This window comes from Bos grunniens, chromosome 6 (genome assembly GCF_055505025.1).
Source record: "Bos grunniens cultivar Pamir isolate PY7600 chromosome 6, Bosgru_T2T1.0, whole genome shotgun sequence".
Classification (NCBI taxonomy): domain Eukaryota; kingdom Metazoa; phylum Chordata; class Mammalia; order Artiodactyla; family Bovidae; genus Bos; species Bos grunniens.
This window is the reverse complement of record NC_141170.1, coordinates 93,465,320-93,488,053: the sequence shown is the minus strand read 5'-3', so window position 1 is coordinate 93,488,053 and position 22,734 is coordinate 93,465,320. Positions and strand designations below refer to the sequence as shown.

Genomic DNA, 22,734 nt, shown 5'->3' with positions numbered 1-22,734 from the left:
GTGTTTGAAAAATCTTTTGTCTAGTTTGAGTCAGAGTTTAAACCTATCTCTTCATTTCTGGTCTTGTAGTCTACATTGGATAACTGTTTTGCTTTGGAATGAGGTATTTGTCTATTTGAGGTATTTGAGGCCACTGTCAGAGGCCTGAAATATAACCATCCCCTTTCACTGGTTGGTGGATAGCCTGGCCATCATTCTTCTTTAATCATATTAAAGTTTTCTTCACTGTGATACATCGCATAAGACTTTCAGGGAATGCTAAGAAACTTTCTCTTCAGAGATAAATATAACGACATGAGTCATTTCCTTTGTTGCTCTTTGAATTCCCATATAAAGTTATCTACTGAGTATACCTTGCCTAGTCTAGCAAGTATGCTTGCTTAGCATGGGTTAATGCTGGTGATATTAGTCACTGTTAATTGCTCAAGAGCTGAGATCAGGTAGGCAATCACTGAGTTCATCTGTAAAAAAAAATGACTGTAGTCATGTTAGGAATAAATGGCTCCATGGCTAATGAATGACAAAAAGTTATCTCATCAAAACTGAAATTATTTCACAGTAGCATATACTAATCTAGAGCTCTGGAAATGCCAGGAAGCAGAAGTTTGGTGCTTTTGTCTTACTTTACTCTATGATTGGTCCTTGTTTTTCCATTTATGAGTTTCTTTTTTAAAAAAATATTTTAATAGAGTCTTTCTACTCCAAATTTTCTGCTTTTTTGATTTTTAAATAGAACTTGTGGTTTGAATTAAACTCTACTTTTTGGAAATTGACCTTACTTGAAAAAGGCCAATTTTTTTTTCCTACAATTTTTTTCCTATGCTGGCATTGACTTAGAATAGAGAAAAGGAGCCACACAGGTATTTTGGAGGTAAGTGCCTATTTTAGGTTAACCTTCTCTCTTTGCGGGGAGTTTGGGCAAGGGTTGTACTCTCTGGAAGAAGCAAAACTCTGGAAGTAAGCTTCTAGAATTCAGGACATTGAATAATTATGTTTAACCTACATCCAGGGCATCTGACCTTTCAATTGTGTGCTTTGCCAACTGTAAGGCAAAACTGCTAAAATCTGTTGAGTTGTCATGACAGACAGGGCCATATGGAAAGTGCTGGAAACATTTCTTCTTGAAGTATAATTGCCATGATGGGCAGAAACTCTGTTTTATAATCAGCTGAGGAGTGTGTATGGCCCACAGTGTTTGAGGCAGTATTCAGGGTTTCTCATCCCAGGCTTTGAAGCAAAATTAAAATGGGGCTTTGGAAGTATTCTGCTTGCCTGGAGGAGACAGATATATTTTATTTCATTTTATTTATAGGCTCATGTTCCTTAATCCCTGAATACATAATGTGAATACAGGCTGATGATATAAACAAAACAAAACCAAGAAATGGTTACATGGCTTATTTTGTGGTCATTCAGATGAAATAGCCTAGGATGCCCTGCTCCAGTCTAATCGGGCGTCTGGGTGCAGCAGAGAGTATTTGAGTACGGAAGTCAGCAAGGCAGTGTAGCAGCATGGTGAAGCGGTGAGCTCTAGAACCAGACAGCCTGGGTTTGAATTCTGCTCTATAATTTCTTGGGCTTCCCTGGTGGCTCAGAGGGTAAAGCATCTGCCTACAATGCAGGAGACCTGGGTTCGATCCCTGGGTCAGGATGATCCCCTGGAGAAGGAGAAGGCAGCCCACTCCAGTACTCTTTCCTGAAAAATCCCATGGACGGAGAAGCCTGGTAGGCTACAGTCCATGGGGTTGCAAAGAATCAGACATGACTGAGCAACTTCACTATAATTTCTTAACATCTCTGTACTTCAGCTTTTCCATCTGTAAATTCACTACAATTATTGTACCTAACTTACCAAGCTGTAATGAGAATTAAATTAATAAATACAGACACATCTAAAAGTGCCTCAGATAATGACTCACACACAGTAAACACTATGCAACTCTTAGTTGTAACTATTGCAATTCACAATTTTTTTCTTATCATTAAGAATCTAGGATTTTGTGCCATTCCACCTGGCTCTCCATAATCAAAAATTTGATCACAAATTTAGCAAGTCCCTTCTTTCTCTCTCACTTTTTTGTTCTTTCCTTCTCTCCCTCTCTGTTTCTGTTTCCTTTTCTCTTTTACTCTCTGTGTCTAGCACTCTGGCTCTCTATCCACATTGTGATACTTGATATTTCCAGCCTTCCCTATGTCGTGTTTTCAATGGCAGTGATGTGGGCAGGAGAGACTTGTTCCGGGAGAATGGTAGGGCTGCACTGTCCACATCCCAAGGATGAGAAGGTGGATGCCTCAGTTGCTAGGGGCTCCCACTCCATACCTCCCCCCACGCCCAGCCAGAGGAAGGAACATTTTTCAGTGCGGGGGTGGCCTTCATGTTGGAAGGGGATGGTTGATGGTGTTATTTTTGCTTCCCACAAATGTGAATGTTTAAAATAGTGCTTTATTCAATCGGCATAAGTGACGCATAGACTATGTATAGTGGTGGACCTGGGCCTGGCAGGCGATGGGAGCCAGATCTCACCAAACCAAGACTTGTGATTCTTCACTGATAGACCCAAGAGATCTGCTCTGAGGATGGCCAGCACAGAACCCCCATCTGGGGTTGCCTGGCAAATACACTTGCACAACTCCCGAATTGTTTGAAATGAAAGGATCTCAGAGCCAGTGACCTAGGATTCTGGCTTCGGTGCCATGGGGCATGCCAGTGGGTCACATTTCCTCTCTGAGCCTCCCTCCCAGCCTCACTGTACTCGTGAAGGGTAAGTGTGTTCGTTGTTCTCCCGTGCCTTCTCAGGCAGTGCCCTGCAGGTCTGGAGTCCAGCCAGTGTAATTGAATCGTGAGGCTGCGGCTCAGGCTCTATATATAATTGGAGGTTTATTGTCTTGCCACGGTTTTGGAAGTTTAGGGAACTTTTTGAGATTGTAGGGATTTAAAGTAGTGTCAGTTTGGAACCATGTGGTGCTTTTTAGTGAGTCTAATTAAAAGTTTATTTCAAGTGTTAAGTTTCAAGTCTCTGAAATTGCCCTTTTACACTTTAGTCAACAGTAAGGGCTGGAGGAGTTCTTCCTATTTTTAAACAAACAGATTATGTTTCATAAAGTGGAACTTTGGGGAAGGAGGAATAGAGTGTTTTATTCCTACAAAAGGTAGTATTACCAGAACTCAACCGATTTAAGATGAAAGAGAAAGAAAAGGCATAGATTTTCAGACAAACATAAAGCTGCCATATGTCCAAGGGAGATTTTGAAGTCTTTCTGGGCTGTCCTTAATTGATTTGAAATGCACTGCTGAATTCAGATTTATTTAAGAACAAGAGTGGGGGGCACATTTAATCAGACTTGGGAATGAAAGACGGCAGTGAGTAAAGAATAATTTCATACTTGCTAGACATCCTCGTAATAGATTACATAGGACATTTGGTTGATTTCAATTAGAACCCACACGTCTTCTCTACCTCCCACATTCTCTCTTCATCTCAGAGCCTCTTCTCTCTACCCTCAAGTGTGGTTTCAGTATGACTGGGGAATAGACACTAAAAATATTTCTGGAATGACGTGACCCACTCTTACCCCATCCAGGAAAGGGACAAGGCTCCACAAGAAACAGCACATGCTTTCCTTTCATTTCTGGAAGTCCCGGAGTCGACCTACAGATGCTGCTTCTTCCGTGGTCGATGGCATTCAGACTCCTAGCTGCCGACAGCGTCAGGCCAACAACTGGACAGAACAGCTTGGCTGCTGGAAGCTGGCCACAGTCTCGGCCACAGCAGCAGCCCCCTGGCCACAGACCACCTCTGCCACCCAACCCAGGAGCCTTCCTACCTCCCTCAGGTTGGCCTGGGCCCCGCCACAGGGGCTGAAGAACTGGGAGGTGGTGGCGGCAGTGGCAAGGGTGCCTGCAGCCTTGGGGCCAGTCCAGGCACGTGGGACCCTGCTTCAGGCTACTCTGCAGCCCCTCCAGGGCCAGGGAGGGACCCAGGACAGTCCCGTCGCTCACCACTGTCTCCTCCTGTCGCTGACACCTAGGCAAGGGCTCAGAATGGAAGGCACCCCTCCTGAACTGAATCTGCAGGCCAGATCCAAGGAGGTGGGGGACGGGGCGAGCGGAGCTCAAGATAGCCAGGAGCTAAAGCAGCAGCTGCAGCCGCTTCCCAAGCCATCAGCCTCCTCCCTGCGAGAAGCAAAATATGTGGAGATGTGCGCTTCAGCTGGAGTCCCCAGGGACAGTCCCCGGACCATGAGACTCACTCAGGAGCAGCGCCAGGGGGATCAGAGGGGCTTGAAGAGTCCCCAGGAGAAAGCCCAAGACGAAGTCAGCAGTCAAGAGCACGAAGCTCTGGCCCCCCTGAAGAATTCTGTCCCCTCGGAACTCTCCAGATCCCAGCTCTCCGGTACCGATGAGGGCAGCAACCCCTTCTCTTCCTCCTCTTCCTCCTCCCCGGTGGACGGAGCAGAAGAAAGTGGCCTGTCCAAGATGGATGGCACCACCACATCCACAGGGGCTCTGGCCACCTCGTCCTCATCCTTAGGCTTCGAGAGTGACAGTGGTGAGAACGCGCTGAGCTGCCAGCCCAAGGGAGAAGAAGGGGAAAAAGCAGGAGGATGGGGAGGGGGAGGAAGAGGGAGATGTGGGGAAGCAGATGCCACAGAGTGCAGAGACATTATTGCCAAGTCTCAGGGCAGCCGGGACCCCCCCAGAAATCAGGAGGCCCATTACATCACCACCCACGAGATCCAGCTGAGCGAGGTGGAGCAGGACATGGACTTCGACGTGGGCCTGGCCTCCCGCTGGGATTTCGAGGACAACAACGTGATCTACTCATTTGTGGACTACGCTTCCTTCGGTGGCAGCGACGAGACCCCAGAGGACGTCACCACCCTGACCGAAGAGGACGACGACAACAGTTGCTACCTTAGCACCACTCCCAGCACCAACGCCACCCGGACACCCAGCCCCACCAGCAGCGACCCCGCCCGTCCCAGCGCGGGCAGTGGCGGCGGCGACACCAGCAGCACGGAAGTGGGCAGCGGCCCCTCGGACGCTGACCCCACTCCCCCACCCACGGGGCCTGGCACGGCCACCCCGCGGGAGCCCTTGCCCGAGCCCCCGGAGGCGGCTTCAGGGGCAGCAGCAGCCACCGCCGCCAGCAGCTGTGGGAACGCAGCAAGCCAGATCCTCCTATCAATCAAACCGACTTCCCGGGCTATAAATGAGCCTAGCAACGTGTGTGCAAAGCAAAACATTATTTATGCTGCCAAGCATGAAGGCGACATGAGCCTCCGCGTCTCTACAGCTGCTGAACACAATTCCAGTTCGCTGAAGCAAGACCCGGCTGCAGCCGTGGCTCAGGACCATGCAAAGAAATTCATCGCCGTCCCTGCTCGCCTGCAGACCCGGTGCGGGGCCATCCGGGCGAAGGAGCTGGTGGACTACTCCAGTGGAGCCTCCAGTGCCGTGAGCGAGCTGGACGATGCGGACAAAGAGGTGCGTAACCTGACCTCCCGGGCCTTCCGGAGCCTCGCTTACCCCTACTTTGAGGCTCTGAACATCAGCTCCCGGGAGTCCTCCGCGCTCTCCGAAGTCGGCTTTGGGCGCTGGTCAACCTTCTTGGACTTAAAATGTGGAGGTGTTGGAGCCAGGGTGGAACAGAGCCTCCTGAGGAGCAGCGCGGCCTCAGTGGCTGCAGGGCTGAGGAAGGGCGGTGGGGCCAGGACCACGGCAGACCAGCTCTACATCCAATCCAAGAAGTCCCAGACCAAGGCCTTGGAGTTCGTGGTCAGCAAAGTCGAGGGCGAGATCAAACACGTGGAGACACCTCTGTGTTTCCAGAAGCAGGTCCAGTCCGGTCCGCGCGTGGTCACCCTTCTCGAGCCTCTGAATTTACGCAGTGAGAGCAAAGCCAGCTTGGCCGCGGGGCCCTGCAAGGCCACCAAAGGCCCCAGCAAGGGCTCCGGGTCAGTGTACACGGATGATGGCTCAGAGACCTCCGAGAGTGGCAAGCCGGCCTCCGGCGCTGATGGCCCCCAGAAGTCCAAGTTTGCTTCCAGCCTGCTCAAAAATGTCATCTCCAAGAAGATGCAGCGGGAACACGAGTTCAAAATGGAGAGGGGAGAACTCAGCGACACATCCCACCATCACCTCTCCAGCACCTCCAAGGAGACAGAGGGCCCTCCCCCAGGGGCTGAGAAGCAGCGCGAGAGGGGCCTGCAGAGGCAGAGTTCTCGCCACTCGGAGGCTGGCTCTGAGTACACGGTGGTCAGCATGTCTGATGCCGGCGGAGAGGGGGCCGTAGCTGGGTCTAAATCCCCCATCTTCAAAGCCAGTGCCCCTCGGGAGAGCCACGCAGGCTCCGGCCATCATTTTGCCAATGGACTCCCAGAAGTGTGTGAAATTAAAAAGAGTGCCTCAGAGACTGTCAAGGGCATCTTCCTCCGCAGTCAGAACAGTGCATTCCGGTCCTGGAAGGAGAGAGAGGTTGAGAAGAGAGAAGAAAGAGCCCCCGTTGGGAAGCTGAAACTCCCCAAGGGGGGTGACTGGAGGGCCGACCTGGGGGAGATCTCTGCCAGCAAGTCCACCATCATGTCTCGTCTCTTTGTCCCCAACATCCAGCAGACACCCAAGGATAAGCAGCCAGGGAAGCAGGCCACCAAGTATCCTGCTGCTCAGGCCACCTCCACGGCAGTGATCCGACCGAAGGCTCCTGAAATCAAGATCCGCCTGGGGAGCGTGCAACAGCCGAGCTCGGACTTCAACATTGCCAAGTTGCTCACACCCAAACTGGCCAGCGGCAGTGCCTCCAACCTCTTCAAGACCAATGAGGACAACAGCAGGGCCCAGCAGAAGCTCTTCAGGGGGGACAGCCTGGAAAAAGTGCCCCAGTTCCAGGTGAGAGACGTCAGGGACAAGTCGAAGGCCCAAGGCCCCCTCCATCAGGTGAGAGATGTCCGGAAACTAATCAAGGGGTCAGGGGACAGCAGTGACAAGGGCAGCGTTACCCCAGAGCAGGGGCTGACTGGGCCCAAACCCAGGCAGCTGGCTCCTGCCACTGGGGGATCTGGATCCTTGTCCCCCATGGTGATCACGTGCCAGGCTGTGGTGAACCCCAGGGAGGACAGCACTGAGCGAGAGCCCAGGGAGAATGCGGGCAAGGGAGGCGGCAGGGTCTTGAACTCCTCCTCGCCAGAAGGGACAGTCTTGGTGCACAGGGCATCTGGCAGGCTGCCGGTAGCCACCATCGCCCCCAATAAGCCTGAACAGGGCTCCTACCTGCCTGTGCTCAAGATCGTCTCCAAGGCTCAGAAGACCCCAGAGAAGGTCAAGGAGGAGGAGGTCAGGGAGGAAGGGAAAGGCCCCAAGACATCCCGGAATGCCCTGGAGAAGCTGACAGCGGCCGTGAGGTCCATGGAAGAGCTGTACAGCTTCAACAGGAACGAGTGGAAGCGGAAAAGCGACCCCTTGCCTCTGCTGACTGACAGCCACGTCCTGTCGCTCATCGCCAGCGAGGAGAGGGAAGGGGCCGGGGGCGCTGACCCCGACAAGTTGTCCAGACGGCTGGGTGAGCCGGAGGAGCCGCGGGGCGTCGGGAACAAAGGCGGGGTGGTCCTGAGAGGGGGTCCAGAGCGTCTACAGCGGAGAAACTCCAACCCCAGCACCGAGAGCGTGTCTGCCCGCGCGGCGGCCTTTGAGAACCTGGCCAGGGAGCGGCCCCGGTCCCTCTATATTCCCCCGGTGCACAAGGATGTGGACAGAACCCAGCCCCTGCCCCCACTCCCCAGCCAACGGAATGTCTTCACAGTGAGTGCCAGCAGCACCCAGAAAACTGGGGGAGTCGCTGGCAAGTTCCCGCAAGGCCCTTCTCCGGAGAGTCCCTCGGCGGCCGCCAAGGGCATCAAATCGCAGGGACTGCGGTCCCTCAAGATCTCTCCGGCCACCCGGGCACCTCTGGAAGAGGTGACCAGCAGGAAAATCGGCAGCAATTTGGAAAAGAGCAATAGTGACTGTGAGAATTACCTGACCATCCCTCTTAAAGGAAGCTCTGCAGCTGGAGAGCTTCCAGGCAGGCCTGGGGCAGGGAGGGAGGGACCCCCAGCATCTTCAGCTGCGGCCACTCTATGCAGCTTGCCCCCCCTGAGTGCTCGCAGTCAGGTTCCCACTAGTCCCAAGGGCTCTCAGGTCAGTGGAACCAGCCGGCCAGCTTGGCGCACCAAACCTGACCACCCCAGGGAGACAGTAGCTGCCCCCGCGGGGCCCCAGAGCCCTGAGCATCCCCCCACTGCCATCTACCACCAGCAGCCACTGCCTTTCACCCTACAGAGCGCCCAGCCCCAGGTCCTCTGCTTCTCCCCGCCAGGCATGCCAGCCCCGGCACCTGCCGGCCCAGCTCCCATCCCCACAGACCCCTTCCAGCAGCCCCCACCTCAGCAGACCCAGCGCAAGATGCTCCTGGATGTGACCACTGGCCAGTACTATCTGGTGGACACACCAGTACAGCCCATGACCCGGAGACTGTTTGACCCCGAGACGGGGCAGTATGTGGACGTGCCAATGACCTCCCAGCAGCAGGCAGTGGCTCCCATGTCCCTCCCTGTGCCTCCCCTGGCCCTGAGTCCTGGGGCCTATGGACCCACTTACATGATCTACCCCGGGTTTCTGCCCACGGTGCTGCCCGCCAACGCCCTGCAGCCCACGCCAATTGCTCGCACTCCAGCGGGCGGTGAGCTCTCCCCACTGACAGCAGAGCCCCCCAGCAAAGAGGCAGCTGCAGCGTTCACCGAGGCCCCCTACTTCATGGCCTCTGGTCAGTCTCCCGCCTCCTCTTCCTCCTCTGCCCCGGCAGCCACCTCCCAGCTCGTAGGGGCCAAGGGCTTTGCCCAGCTGCACGGCAAGCCTGTCATCAGCATCACCTCACAGCCCCTGGGGCCGCGGATCATCGCACCCCCGTCCTTTGACGGCACCACCATGAGCTTCGTGGTAGAACACAGATGATGAGTGGTCACCAGAAAGCCAAAGGGAGCAGCTGCTGGTGAGTGACTATCACTTTGATAATCAGGTTTGAGGGATTAAGAAGAGTCCTAATGCTTTGTGTTTGAAGTGGTAGGTTTATAGCAGAGGAGGTATTTTCATAATAGAACCCCATTCAAATTATTAGGGAGCTAATTTTCCTGCCAAGCTTCCTTCTCTCCCCACTCCTCAGCCCCATGGCTGGCCTTTTCCCTTTGACCTTTTCAAATTGCCTGAGTGTTTTTCCCACAGTGAGTAGGAGGGATCTATCAGGGTTAGCCTTGGGTGAAGATTGGCAGGGGGAAGAAATGAAAACCTGGTCTGGATTTTGTGGAGTGAGCTTTATTCCTTGCAGCCCCAGTGACAGAAGCACAGGACATCTTTGGAAACACCATTACTCTGGTTGCTCCTCAGAGAAAGGAGAGTCAAAGACTGACATTTTCTTGTTAAGAGGTTTTCTAAAATCTGCAGAATGGCTTCTGTCCATCTTCCACATCTTTCTCTTGAAGTTTCTTATACAAAGAGCCTATTTTAAGGTCTTGTTTTTGCTTTCAGACAATCAGAATACTTTGTTTAGGCAAGTCCAAAGTCTTTACAAAGTCTTTAAGGTATTTTACACACACACACACACACACACGGCTTGACCCCATGGGATGGGAGATTCCCAAGCTGCAGTGGCTCCTGGGATGAAGCTGCGGTGTTTGATCCAGTCTGTTCAGAGTGAATCCACTATGCTCTGCTGGGAATGCCTACAAGGCACCCTTTCCTATCTGCATTCTCTCCCGTCAGAAAAGAATCAACTCCCCCTTGTTCCCCTCTCTAAGTGAAGTAGATGTGGATTCTGACACCGAAGCCCATCGGTGAGAATTTGAAATTCATCAGTGGGAATCCTTGCTGTTACTACAGTCCATGGAACTTGATAAGAAGGGGAGCCAGGTTTTTCTGAACCAGGACACTTTAGGTCAACCACATAAGGCAGGGGCAACCCTCAGACAGGCTTCCCTGGTGGCTCAGTGATGAAAGGGAGATGCAGGTTCAATCCCTGGGTTGGAAAGATCCCCTGGAGAAGGAAATGGCAATCCACTGCAGTATTCTTGCCTGGAGAATTCCATGGACGGAGGAGCCTGGCGGGCTACAGTCCATGGGGTCGTAAGAGTTGGACATGACTGAGCAGCTAAACACACACACACACACCCTTCAGATACAGGAGGAAGCTGCCTGCACTGGGCGGACAGATTTGCCCTCTCCTTCTCCTGTTGTCTTCACATGAGGAAGGGTTGACAGCATAAATGCTTCTAAGGGGTTTCATACCTCCATAAGAGCATACTGAACTGAGAAAGGAGAGGAAGAGGGGAGGAACCCTTTCTATGCTTACATGAAAAAAATAAGCCATTCCTGTACTGAAAAGAAAGAGAGGAACATTGTTTCTTTCTGCAATGAAAAAAAGCCTTAAATTAAGATGTAGGATCAGAGAGCCAGCATCTTTTCACCAGTTGTATGTTCTGGGGCATGCAAACTCTCTAGGACCCATGACAACTGTGTGTCAATGATTTCTACTGCTCAACATTTGTGTGAATGTCAGATCATGTAACAGTTGTTGCAAAATATAAAAGCTTTCCAAATTAAGGGATTTTACTATGTATTATATTTACTAGGCTGCAAAATAAACAATAGACCACTGTTCAATAATCCTTGGATCTTCCTTAAAAAAATCAGGTAAAAGCACAACCCTCATTTCACTTCTAATCTAGAAATAAATGATTTGAATTCCTTTCCAAGAATTTGCAACGGGCCATATGTAATGAACACAAATAAAGAAGGGAGGCAAAGATTAATGATGAATAATGCAACTGTTGTTCAATGTAGAAAATAAAGAAATATGCATGTGGAAGAGGCCCCAATTTAGAGATAGCTTTGCAGAAGAAAAGGAGTAGCCTCTAGACAAAAGTGTTTTCATCTTCTGGACAGGTGGGATGTTTACCTAAGGCTGTTTGGGAGCAGCTAATCCTGGGAGGCCTTTGTGTGAGTTGTGGAGGCACAGGGCAAGGGGAAAGGAGGACAGGGCCCCGAGGAGGGAGGAAGTGGCACAGGCTAGCTTCGTGTCCTGTAGCAGCTGCCTCTGGCCCTTCTCCCGTCTGCTGAGTCTGGAGAGATTAGGCTGGAGTGGTTTCCATCAGACATAAATACAAACCCAGGTTTTTTGTACTAGATATTTGAACAGTGATTTATTTGAAAGCTTTTCATTTCTTTAACATTTATTTTACTCCACAACCCTAAAAATAGAAAGGCAAAGGCTGGCTTCAAGATTTAACGATAGACAAGGAGATAACTGGGGCTTCCTTGGTGGCTCAGAAGGTAAAGAATCTGCCTGCAATGCAGAGACCTGGGTTCAATCTCTGAGTTGGGAAGATCCCCTAGAGAAGGGAATGGCAAGTGACTCCGGGATTCTTGCCTGGAGAACTCCATCAACAGAGGAGCCGGGCGGACTACAGTCCATGCAGTTTTACAGAGTCAGACACAACTGAGCAATTAATACATATACACACACAAACACATACACACATAGAGGAGTTAATTATTAGCTTTCTGTGTATAGGTGAAAATCTAATTACCCAAATTCAGATGATAACTAAAATCCTTCAAGACTCAGCATCCTGAAAGTTCTATGCCACTTGCCAAAGAAAAGTCAGGTTAAAAAAAAGGAAATGTATAGTTCTTTTCCTTGTGTGAAAAAATTTAAACATGGTTCAGATATAGCAAAAATTACATGGTACACCCCCGTTCATCTGTTGGTGTTTGTACGGACAGTCAGTGTGAGAAGGCCTGGAAGCTAGTTTCACTTTAAGATTTCCTTTGAAAACTAGACTTATTCCAGAGTTTTTTCTTGAGGTAGAGTAGGGTTTTATGTGCCCCTCTCAACTAAGTCACATAAATGACTTGATCCAAACACAGCATTTCATGGAGAATAAAACTGGGGCTTTAGAAAGAAGTGGTTTTGCTGGAGTGGGCCCCAGAGAGGGAGAGAACCAGGACCCATGGGGCTGGCTCCTGGCTCCTGGACCACACACTGTGCTGTTTGTTTGTTGGTAGGAGTCATGAAACAAAAAAAGGATGGCAGAGGATCCTAATGAGTCCAGGACTGGCAGCCAGGACACCTTGGACCTGCTCTGATTCTCTTGACTTTTGTAAAATGAATGTTTAATAAAACACACTAACTCCTTCATTCATTCCACGAGCATGAATTACATGTTTACACTCCATCAGCCATGGTGAACTCTGTGGTGAGGCTATGAATCCACATGTGACCATCCTATTAATACAAGCCAGGAGCCTGCACTCCAGCTGGAAGACATAAGCTGTACACACAGAACTGCAAAACCAGTGTTCAAATCCTGTCTTAACCTTTAAGATTCCTTCCAGCTCAAATAATAAGTATTTCATCATCTATTTTTAGCTGCACGTTGTAACCAGGAGCCTTACTTTCTCCCCCATATAGATTTGAGTATACCCAGCTGCTGCTCCTCTCGGATTATTCTGAATTTTCCTCTAGTTTCGCTTTTATAGGGGTGTCTTTGCTATTTCTCTTCTTCCTGTGAACAAAATTGCAGTGCTCCTCAATCTTTGCCTGGTCACAACCCATCTCAGAAGCTAAGTAGTAATATTATGTATTTTATTTGTATTTAGTAATGATATCACACAGTGTGATAAATGGACCAAACGGTTCCCAGCTGGTGGCCAGAGAGTTACAACAGAAACCCACTGGAAACACACCAGTGTGCTGGGCATACCAGTTCAACACTTGCTAGCTCTCTCCTTTCTTGTTAGGCCTTTGTCGTTTGTTATGTTTCATTTTGGAAGTCCCTTCTCCACAGTATCTCTGATGCCTTTTCTGATGAGATTATTTGTATTTTAGATTTCTGTCATTTGAGGCATGTGGCTATATTTTTCCTTCCCTAACATATTCAGTCTCCTGCTTTCTCCTGCCCACCCGCTTATATGCTGTATTTTTGCTTTAAAATTGTATCTGAGACTTGATACTAAGTACCATTTACAAGGGCATAAAGATATATGTAATAATAACAACAGAAAACTGTTATTGGCACCATGCCTGCCACCCAGTGGGGACTGCAATTATTTTGTTTCCTTTGAATGTCTTTTCTGTTTTTAATACTTGACCCATTTGCTTCTTCATTTCTGAGTGTGCCTTATACTGTTCTTGTGTCATTGTTCTTTCTTTTTCTCCTCACTTCTTCGGAGTTATTTCTATCTCCTGAATAGAGCCCCAGACATCAGCAACTAAAGAGGAAGGAGAAAGGGAGCGGATTCAGGGGAAATGATTTCCATAGGGTTCTCTAAAGGGGCCCCATGGGGTCCTTAGATCATCAAACCCTGTCCCCTTGTGTAAAAATTGCAGGAGAAAATTCAGGCTGACCCTTCTTAAGTCACAGTGTCCATCTAGGGCAGAACTGGGACTCAGAACTGAAGTATCCCAGACCAGAGTCTATTTCCATTTGCTTCTTTCTTAATGCTGCCCAGCCCCCTTCTCTTTTTCTCCAAGTCTTCTTTCTCCTCCTCCATCCCGGGGTCTGGCCCACATCTTACTTTTCCTCTTTGCTTCCCCTTCCATTTGTTTGAGAATTTGCTTTCTGTTTTTTGATAATTTCTTTTTTATTCCTTATTGTTGGTTCTTCTTTCCTGGTCCCTTGAAGTTGATTTAGTTTAAAGTGCCACCTTGCTTCTTCCCTTCTCCTCCCTTTTCTGCTTGGAGTCTGTGGTCATCATGGACTAGACCGCTGGAAGTGGCGGCTCCCTTACCTGTGTTCTCGGCAGCCTCGCGCACGAGGTCACAGGGCGGGCTGCAGGCAGCACGCTCAACGTTTCATTTTCAGCTCATCCCATGATCACATTTCTGAATCAATTCATTTATATCTGTTTTTTCCTACCGTGATTGTGGCTTCCTCTCCTGATAATTATATATAGCTGCTGTTGTATTATCTTCCTTTTGTCTTTTTTTTTTTTGCCATTTCTTTTTTCTCCCTTTCTCTTTCCTTGGATTGTAGCTTTCCTCATTCTTATTATTTTGTGCTTTTCTCTACAGGGTTTTTTTTTTTTTTTTTTTGTCATTGTATTTTCCTCAAACCTCTATAAAATTAAGAAGAAAGGAAAATTAATAACTAATGTGTATTCATTTATTATATACCAAGATTTAACATCATGCTGCTTGATTCTTTAAGCCAGTGGGTACTTTCTTATCCCCATTTGACAAGTGAAAAAATAATTTGTCCCAGATCAAGAGACCAGCTGAAATCCAGGCCCTTGGAGCTCAGTGGCCATGTGTTGCCCACTTTCTTCCTCTCTGCCCTGCACATCTCAGTTCCTTGTGAATTGTCCCTCTTTCTTAACTGGGAAAAGGGGAGAAAATAAGGTAAGAAACTGAGTCTGGCAATGTCTAGCATATATTTAAGCCTCCATGTGTGTTTCTCTTTTGATTAAAAAATTAGCTCTCGTTAGTCATTAGAACACTGTGTGTCCCAAAGAGAAATAGTTTCAGCACTTCTAGGGGCTGTGGCTGCCAGTGTTTGTGTGGGTGGGGTGGGGTGGGGTAATCTGTGTTGGGGGGGAGGGACAGGTAACTCAGGGGGGTGGGGGGCAGGTGTGGGATGTCACCTGAAAGTAGGGTCTGCTAAATGCCGATGGGGACATGCATTTCAGTCCAAAGGAAGCTGTGTGGCTTTGACTAAAACCCAGGTATATGTGCCTTGAAGTCAGGCACCCTGGCTCAAAGTCTTCCCTCAGACAAATGACTCGCCCTCTCTGGACCTCAGTTTCCTCAAGGGTAGAGTGGGGATACCTTGCAGGAGCATTGTGAAGATTGAATCATAAAATCACTGCAAAGGACATGGCACACAGTCCATGCCCTGTCATAAGAGTTCAATCTTCTTTGGAGACTAGAAGCTCATCAATGCCTCAGAAGCCCCTCATCTCTCTGGGGCCTCCACCAAGACAGAAAGTCAACCCTTTTTCCTGCATACTCTCAGGGCAGCACCAGGGGCCGGTATGCAGGATTTCTTGGTATTTCTCCGAACCGGAGGTCATGCTCACAGCTCTGCATGCTGCCTGACCCCCTGGGGGCAGGAGTTGGCTGTGGTCAGGGTCTTCTAGTATCCCCCACACTTTCCAGCATGTTATACAGCTCTGGGCATAGGGTGCCAGCTGTGTGTGGTGGTTTTCCCCTCTCTCTGAGCGCAGGCCCATGTGGAGCAAGGGAGAATCTGACCCAACATCCCTGCTGAACTCTGTCATGGGTTCCGTCCTAAAAATCATGGGAAGTCATCCAGGCCAGACTGCCTGGTGACAGTACAGTCACCCCCTCCCTTCCCTGACTTCGTCATGACCCTCTGCCAGGTTCAACTGGCAATCATTATTTTAGCCTTAATAGGAACTGGAGCAACCTTATTACTTTCAAGAGTTTAAACACAGTTCCTCTAAAGTTAATACATAGGGCTCCTCCGTCCATTGGATTTTCCAGGCAAGAATACTGGAGTGGGTTTCTCCAATTAGCAGAAGCAATATCCCACAAATGAGTGGAAAGATGTTATCTAGACAAGTCCCTGAAAATGATCCAAGCAATTGGTAGAAACAGATTTCTCCTCCATTCCTCAACTTGCTCTCCCTTTCCTGGGGTGTTCCCTCTCTCTCTTTCTCTCTCTCACTGTTTCTCTCTGTCTCTTTCCCCTCTCTGCTCAAGGAGTCCTTGCAAACTTTGCTTCATGACGGGACTCAGCCTGAGTTGTCCTTAGATCCACATTGACATTTTTCTTCTTGGTCTCCTATTTTCTTTTCCTCTCCTTGTAATTATGTTTTCTTTTCCTGTTCTGTGTGTCCTAAGGTAGAAAAACTTTAGCAAATGGGAAGTTTCCAGACCCACAACAGTCCCTTTTCTCTTGAAAGTAATTTCTTGATATAAAGTACAAAAGGGTAAAATCAACAAACTTGAAATATATACATATGAGCTCTAAACCTATAATTAATATTATAGTCTTCCTGTTCCTTAAGCATATATATAACACAGGTCAGTTTCTAGATGGCAGGATTAAAATATCCTTTGCCACTCTACTCTGATTGCATATAATTGATTAGATAGCTGTTATTTGATACTTCTTAAAGGTTGTTTTTCACATGATAGAGTCGTCTAATCCCTAAAAAAATATTACCTGTAGGCCACTCTATTTCTGTCTTCATAATATTATGTTCAAGTTCCAACTCCCAAAGGTTAATTTTAAAAAGTTCTTTAGGCAAAGTTCTATTAGATATACAATATATAGAGAGATTGACAGAAAGAAAGGGCTAATTTTCAGTAAGATTTTGAACACGTCAATGCTTGTTTTAGAATGGATTCAAGTAAGTTATAGACTCTAACCAGTGTATCTCATTTCAAACAAAATGCACAGTATGAAATTCCACATAATTGAGGTGGTGACCATTCACTTTAGAGTATAGAGTTTATTAATTTAACTAAATTAATAACTCATGATAAATTTCAAATGTTCCAATTTAGTTTAAATATCATTTTTTCATGTTTTAACAACATATCTGTTATACTATTTTCTGTCATGGATAATTTCAGTAAAACTAAATATTTAACTCTAAAATAATTTTTGAATGGATTGACTGTATTTAATTCAAGTTTCAAAAAGATGTCCCATTTGATGTCTAGTAGGTTCAGAAACACATTCTCCAATTTTAAAATGTGAACTTCAGCATTATTCACATAGAAATTAGCCAAATAGTTAAATAAAATGTATCTTGGCATTTTTCTTGCTTCTTTAAGACTGAGATTTACTTTTAGAACTAACAGTCTTTTCTTTGACTATGTTTGTTTATAGGAGCAAGACAGAAAGATGGACAAACCTTCTTAAATCTGAAGGCTTCATTGTAACAACACTAAGAATCACCTGAAAAACTTCCTCTAGATATGTTATTCTTAGTTTTTGCTTCTTATAAACAAGTGTGTAAGTTTCTATACTTTTCTGAATAACCCTGTTAAGACACTTTGTGTTATTGCTGATTGAATGGTTGTGTTTTTTCCTATGTAAAACTATTTCCTTTTGTACTTTAATATAAGCTTTCCCTTTATCTTTCCTTCCTGCATTTGTGACTAGGCAAACCATCTCTTACATGTTCTTGTAGTTCAGTCAAAACATACAACAGAATAAGATTGGTTTTGTTGTAAACCAAACTAGCAAATCAGTCATTTGGATCACAAATCTCCCTACAGATTCTTGCAATATATCAGGACTGGCTGGCAGAGTTGTAGCATTTGTCTGGGTTTAAATATGATGGGTCTGTAATATGAATCATAGACCAGCCAAGCCTAGTCATTCTATTGGTTATGTTTTACATGTCCTTTTATTGGGTTTAGCATGATTTCAAATGTGATTGTGAAAAGCAGTGGTTTTAACTTTTGTGCCTTGTTTTAACTTTCCCATTGGTACAATGTCATGACACCATTTGTTGCCTTAAAATAGAGTGGTTTGAAAGACTGGAGAGCCAGTGGTTGCATTTAAGATTAAGGTCTTAGTATCAGAAAGGTATAAAATATCTATTTCCCTCTAGAATCCAAGCTTTGCTATGAGTGTGGAGGATTATATTCTTCTTTAATGATTCCCTCCATAGTTGCATACTCCTCTCTCTCACAGATTGTTTGGAGTCTGAAGTGTGGCCTGTTTGGGGTAGTGGAGCAGAAAGTGAACTCTGATTTGGTGGCTCCGATTCTCTCCAGCTGTCACGATACCAATAGCAGTGATCTAGGTTTATATCACTTGCTCCTTATGGTTTTAAGAGATGTCGAGAATCCAAATCATAGAATCTTTCACTGAAGTTCAATACTGCCTCAGTTGTAACCCACTTCTGAAGGTTATTTTAGTGAGTGTTCATGGGAAGTTTTGAAGAGCTGATTGAACTGATACTTAGCTCATCATAATTTATAAGTGAGTCAATATATATTCAGCAAATGCTACATTGGAATATTTCTTACTTTTAAAAAGAATAACTTGAAGGTTCTCCTGGGCTTTTCAAAAAGGAATCTCCTCTTATTTACTTATTTTTTCAAAGATAAAGCATTCTGGTAATTTTTAAAGCCTTATTTTTATTTTAATGATCATCAATATTGATTTTTGCTTAAAATTGCCACTTGAAACCACAGAAATTTATACTGTTCATGACTGAAGATATGTGTTATGTTTCCATCTCAGTTGTACTCTTTAAAAAAAAAAAACTCAATTTCATATTCAGGGCTTTCCTTAAAGGGATCTTACTCTGAAAAGAATTCTTTTGGGTAAAAGGAAGGGTTTGAGACAGGAATAGTCAGCTCTGGTCACAATTCAATTAATCATTGGGCTGATGAGCTATGAAATGAGGAGACTGCCTCTATGAGATATGGAGCATGAAATATGAAATAGTCCCTGTATTTGGAAAAGATGCCCTTGTGCCACAATTGGGGGAAGTGTTATTCCTTTGTTATAGAAGTCATCTTACTCAACTCCATCAACAGATTCACCCCAGAACTTAATTTTTCATTACTAGGAAGTGTCTCTCCCAGCATTAGCCCTTCCTTATATTCAGTAGAGATGCTCTGGGTCTGGGTCACTTAATACTGAAACAAGAATGTAGAATCAGTTAAAGATCTCAAACATAATACTCAAATAACTTATAATGCTTTCAGAACACTGAAATCTCAAGTATTGAACACATCCTGTGAAACTCAGATAGAATTTCATAGATAGAACCAGAATTGACAAGACTATTTCAAAACTCCATGTGACTTTTAGGAAAACCCAGTGCTGGTGTTAAGTAGTCAACTACTTCCAGGTCTCCAAAAAGAGAGATATCTCCTTTCCTAGAGAATGTGGTGGAGTCTTACCTACCAAGGGTCTGGGGATCCCATACGCTTACTTATCACTATTTATCATTATTTTTCCCTAACAGATCTAAGCCTCAAATTTTCACATTGAGGTAAACTAGGAAAGAAAGAACTTTTCATTTGTTGGCCCTATCAGAGAGGCCATGTCCTCTGAGAAGCTGCTTTCGTTGTAGTAAATATCCAAGTGGTTAAAAAAAAAGTGATTTTTAAAGTAGTGTTCTATGAATACCATATCATCTGTGATAATTTCATGGTTCTCTATTTCATCAAGCCATAAAAAGCAAAGCTGCCAGGCCATTTACCACCTCAAATGATAGAGGGGAACATTTTTAAAAACATAAGGTAAATCTAAATCCTCACTTTTCATTGTTTTATTTCTTGAGGTTGTGTTGATATTTGAATGAAGTCCTTGTGTCCTTCCTTATTCAACCAAAGCTAAGTAGAAAAAGCCAAGAGTATATGAAACCTTCTGGCCCATAAAACCATCACCCTAACAGTGTCCTTTCAGCTACCAAGCTACCATTTTATGGTTTAAATATACAAAACCATTAATAAAGCATGTAACATTTCCTATAGGGTTCCTGGAGCTTGAATCTAATTAGAATTGCAGAGTCTGGCTTTTGCCATCTTTTCTTGGGGTTACATGTCAAAATGTAGTTTTCCAGATGAACCACAGGGCATTTTGTGTAGAAATCTTGATGCATTTCCCCTATTTCCCTGTTGGTCAAATGGTCAGGTTGAAATATGCTCCTTTTGAATTGTTGTTGGAAACTGAACAAATTTGTAACCAGTACAACAGTTTAATTCACCAGAATGTATTTTCTTGAAAAACACTCTCTGAAATTGCCCTCAGGATGAAATGAAGCCCAAATATGCAGTTAATGACTTAACATATTGGCTCTCTGTATGTCTGCATCTACGTTATGTCTGTATGTGTATGGCTCTCTGGATATCATTGAGCAAATAAGCTAAAACAAATTACATTTTGACATCTTTATGATGAATCTTAAATGTTAACATGCTCTTCAAAACCATCCTATGTCACTCAGAAATACATAGCTATACAAATCTTTTTAATTTCAAATTTGGTTTCATCATTCTTGCCTCTTGAAGAGATTTAATGCATTTAAATTATTTTCATATTTCATAGAAATGGAAGTCTGTGTTTGTTACAAATTGAATGCTCATGCTACCTGAAATAATACTTTGGACTGCAGGACAGTGTTGATTCTTAAGTAGACTGACTATAATCTCATGATAAGTATATATTATATGTGCATGAGAAGACACATTCAGTAATAGTCTCTGTGTTTTAAAACCATCATGGTACACATTTTCCTATGTGGTGCTTGAGGAGTTTCATTCTACAGTTTACAAGGTGTAGGTTTGCACCCCAAATTCTCAGGGTATGCTATTTTACCCAAATACTTGAAAGGAAAAAGGTGCCCTGTATTTTATCAGTACTGTTGAGGGGAAAAATTATGTGTAGGTTTGTTTTAGAAAACTACTTATAAAGATCAAATTCACAGAATATGTTAGGCTTTTACATGATTCCTAAAGAGGTATATGTAGAGATATGATATATATTTTCAAGAGATTGTTTCTATATTCTTAATTAATTTCTGGGTCCTAAGTAGACCTCACAGGTGCATAAAATCATTAATAAAGCATGTAGCATTTGCTAAGTTGTACCTTGAGTTTGAATCTAATAAGAATTGCAGACTCCAGTCCTCTGGGGGGAAAATAGAAACACAGGTCCGTCTGTGGCATGTGTGATTACAAGGCCCAGGGGAGGATTCTGAAAAATGGAGTATTGATATACCCCATGTCTCAGAAGAGAACTGAACGTTCACAGCATTTGTAAGCTGTTACCATTCTTGTTTCATGTTGCAACTTAGAGCATATTATTAGTTGTATTTGTATTTGATTCATAATGGTGCAAAATAAAACACACACACAACACATCAAATTTGATTTCTTTTTTTAAGTTTCATACTTGCGTTTTACAAGCTAATGTTAATGGCAAAAAGTCCTTTCTAGGGCTTCCTGAAATTACCTATCATCCCTGTATCCTTTTTCTAGCAGGTGGTCCTTTCTTTTTCTCCCCCTTTGAAGATGTTGGTTTCTATATTTACACTGAACTCATCTTATTGTACAGTAAAGACAGTGGTGGTTGAAAAGAATGTGAAGACTGAGGAAGTTAGGTCCCAAACAAAGGAGAGTAAATTGTGTGGTAAATGGAGAAAGACATTGGATAACGCTGAACTATACCCCTGACTATGAAAAAAGCCAGTGGGAAATGGAAAGAAGGTGACTATTTAAACTGCTCTCATGATAGAAATCTTGGTGGAAGAGTTCCTACTTGAGATCTGATGTGATTCAGTTATGGAATGCAGTGAGCATGCCCAGTGGGACTGTGAATCCAGCCCAACAGCTCTGAGAATTACTTTGTCAGTGTATTGCATACGGAGAAAACTACTTAGACAAGGACTCTGTGAGACTAGCCTACTTACCTTTAATTGACAGCATTTGTAAGTGATTGTGCGATCTTGTGTAATGGTCTTTTGATTCTTTTGGAAAAAAAAAATGTTTTGTTGTTGTTTTTTCTTTTTTTTTTTCCAGTAAAAGTAAATGCAAAGAAAATGTGCATTGTTTTGTCTTTCTTTTAACTCAAGAAATAAGCTTTGGACATTTTCCTTTTTTTTTTTTTTTGGTCTTCTAACAAATCTTTCCTTTAACTTAAAACACTCTATTATAATGTTTCACATCCAGGTTGTATTAGTTTTTTCTTGTGGTAACCACAAACTTAGTGGCTTAAGCCACTGGAAATAGTGGCTTCAGACAACATGAATTTATTATTTTATGGTTCTTGTCATCAGAGTCTGATATGGTCTTTCCTTGGACCTAGAGTATTTCACTTAATCAAGGTATCTAAGGCATCTACCTGCTTGCATTATTAAGTAACATTGTGAGGGGCACCTACCAGGTATGGGATGCTCCACTGACACCAAAGAGAAACCCAGACGACGAATGTCCCCAAGTGTCCACACTGAGGCCAAGGAAAGAATTTGTGGTCTTCCTTCAAAACCAAAATAAATGAGGTGCACACTTGCAGTCAGGGCAGGAAGGATCAGCTCTACCACTGAAGTTACTGTAAACCTTAATAATTGCATTGTGTTATTCCACCAAGCTTCATTGCAGTATACCCATCCTGTCCTGAGTATTCCAGACTTGAGACTGTATACATGTGGCAGGGTTATGTTGAATGCTTACGGTAATGGCACAGAGATTAGCAGGTGCCCCATCCCTGCAGCCAGCTGTGTCAGCAAACATCTTTAACCTGAGCACTTGCACCCCTGTTCCTAATAGCCCCTCCCATCTCTAGCACTAGATCATTTTGCTGGCTGTTGAGTTCACTTATGCTTTACCCATCCTCTGTATGGCTGGAGCCCTCTCCCTCTCTTCATCCTCTGCTCCTTAGCTTGATGACTCAGAATCCTCTTATTTTCCTATTATTTCTTATACAGGGCAATTTAACCACCTAACAAAGCCCTCCTAAAGCAGATCCACTGCAGTATGTCCAGAACCATTGTTCTCATTGTGTATTGCTGAGTAACAATCCACCCTAAAACTTAGTGGCTTAAAAAATACAAAACTCATGTATTTAACTTGTGAGTCTGCAATTTGGGCAGAGCTCAGCATGGAAGGTTTGGCTCTGCTTTTCACAGCAGCTCAACTTCTAGGGAGAATTTACTTCCACAAGGGCCTATTCCTATAACTAGAAAGCTGATAATAGCTGTCAGCTGGA

The 22,734-nt window shown here is 45.2% G+C and overlaps 1 protein-coding gene across 2 annotated transcripts; it reads left to right on the top strand.

The window, feature by feature from the left end:
- The first annotated feature begins 2,679 nt into the window (after positions 1 to 2,679).
- C6H4orf54 (chromosome 6 C4orf54 homolog) lies at positions 2,680 to 21,569 on the top strand. Of its 2 annotated transcripts, XM_086406736.1 has the most exons (3): positions 2,680 to 2,762; positions 3,583 to 9,026; positions 16,891 to 21,564. In XM_086406736.1, exons 1-2 carry the CDS (start codon positions 2,695 to 2,697, stop codon positions 8,987 to 8,989), a joined length of 5,475 nt encoding a protein of 1,824 aa, XP_086262862.1. In that variant the 5' UTR covers positions 2,680 to 2,694; the 3' UTR covers positions 8,990 to 9,026; positions 16,891 to 21,564. The 2 variants fall into 2 exon arrangements, with proteins under 2 accessions (XP_086262862.1, XP_086262861.1); XM_086406735.1 differs by lacking the exon at positions 2,680 to 2,762 and having other exon boundaries at positions 2,921 to 9,026; positions 16,891 to 21,569.
- The last annotated feature ends 1,165 nt before the right edge of the window (positions 21,570 to 22,734 follow it).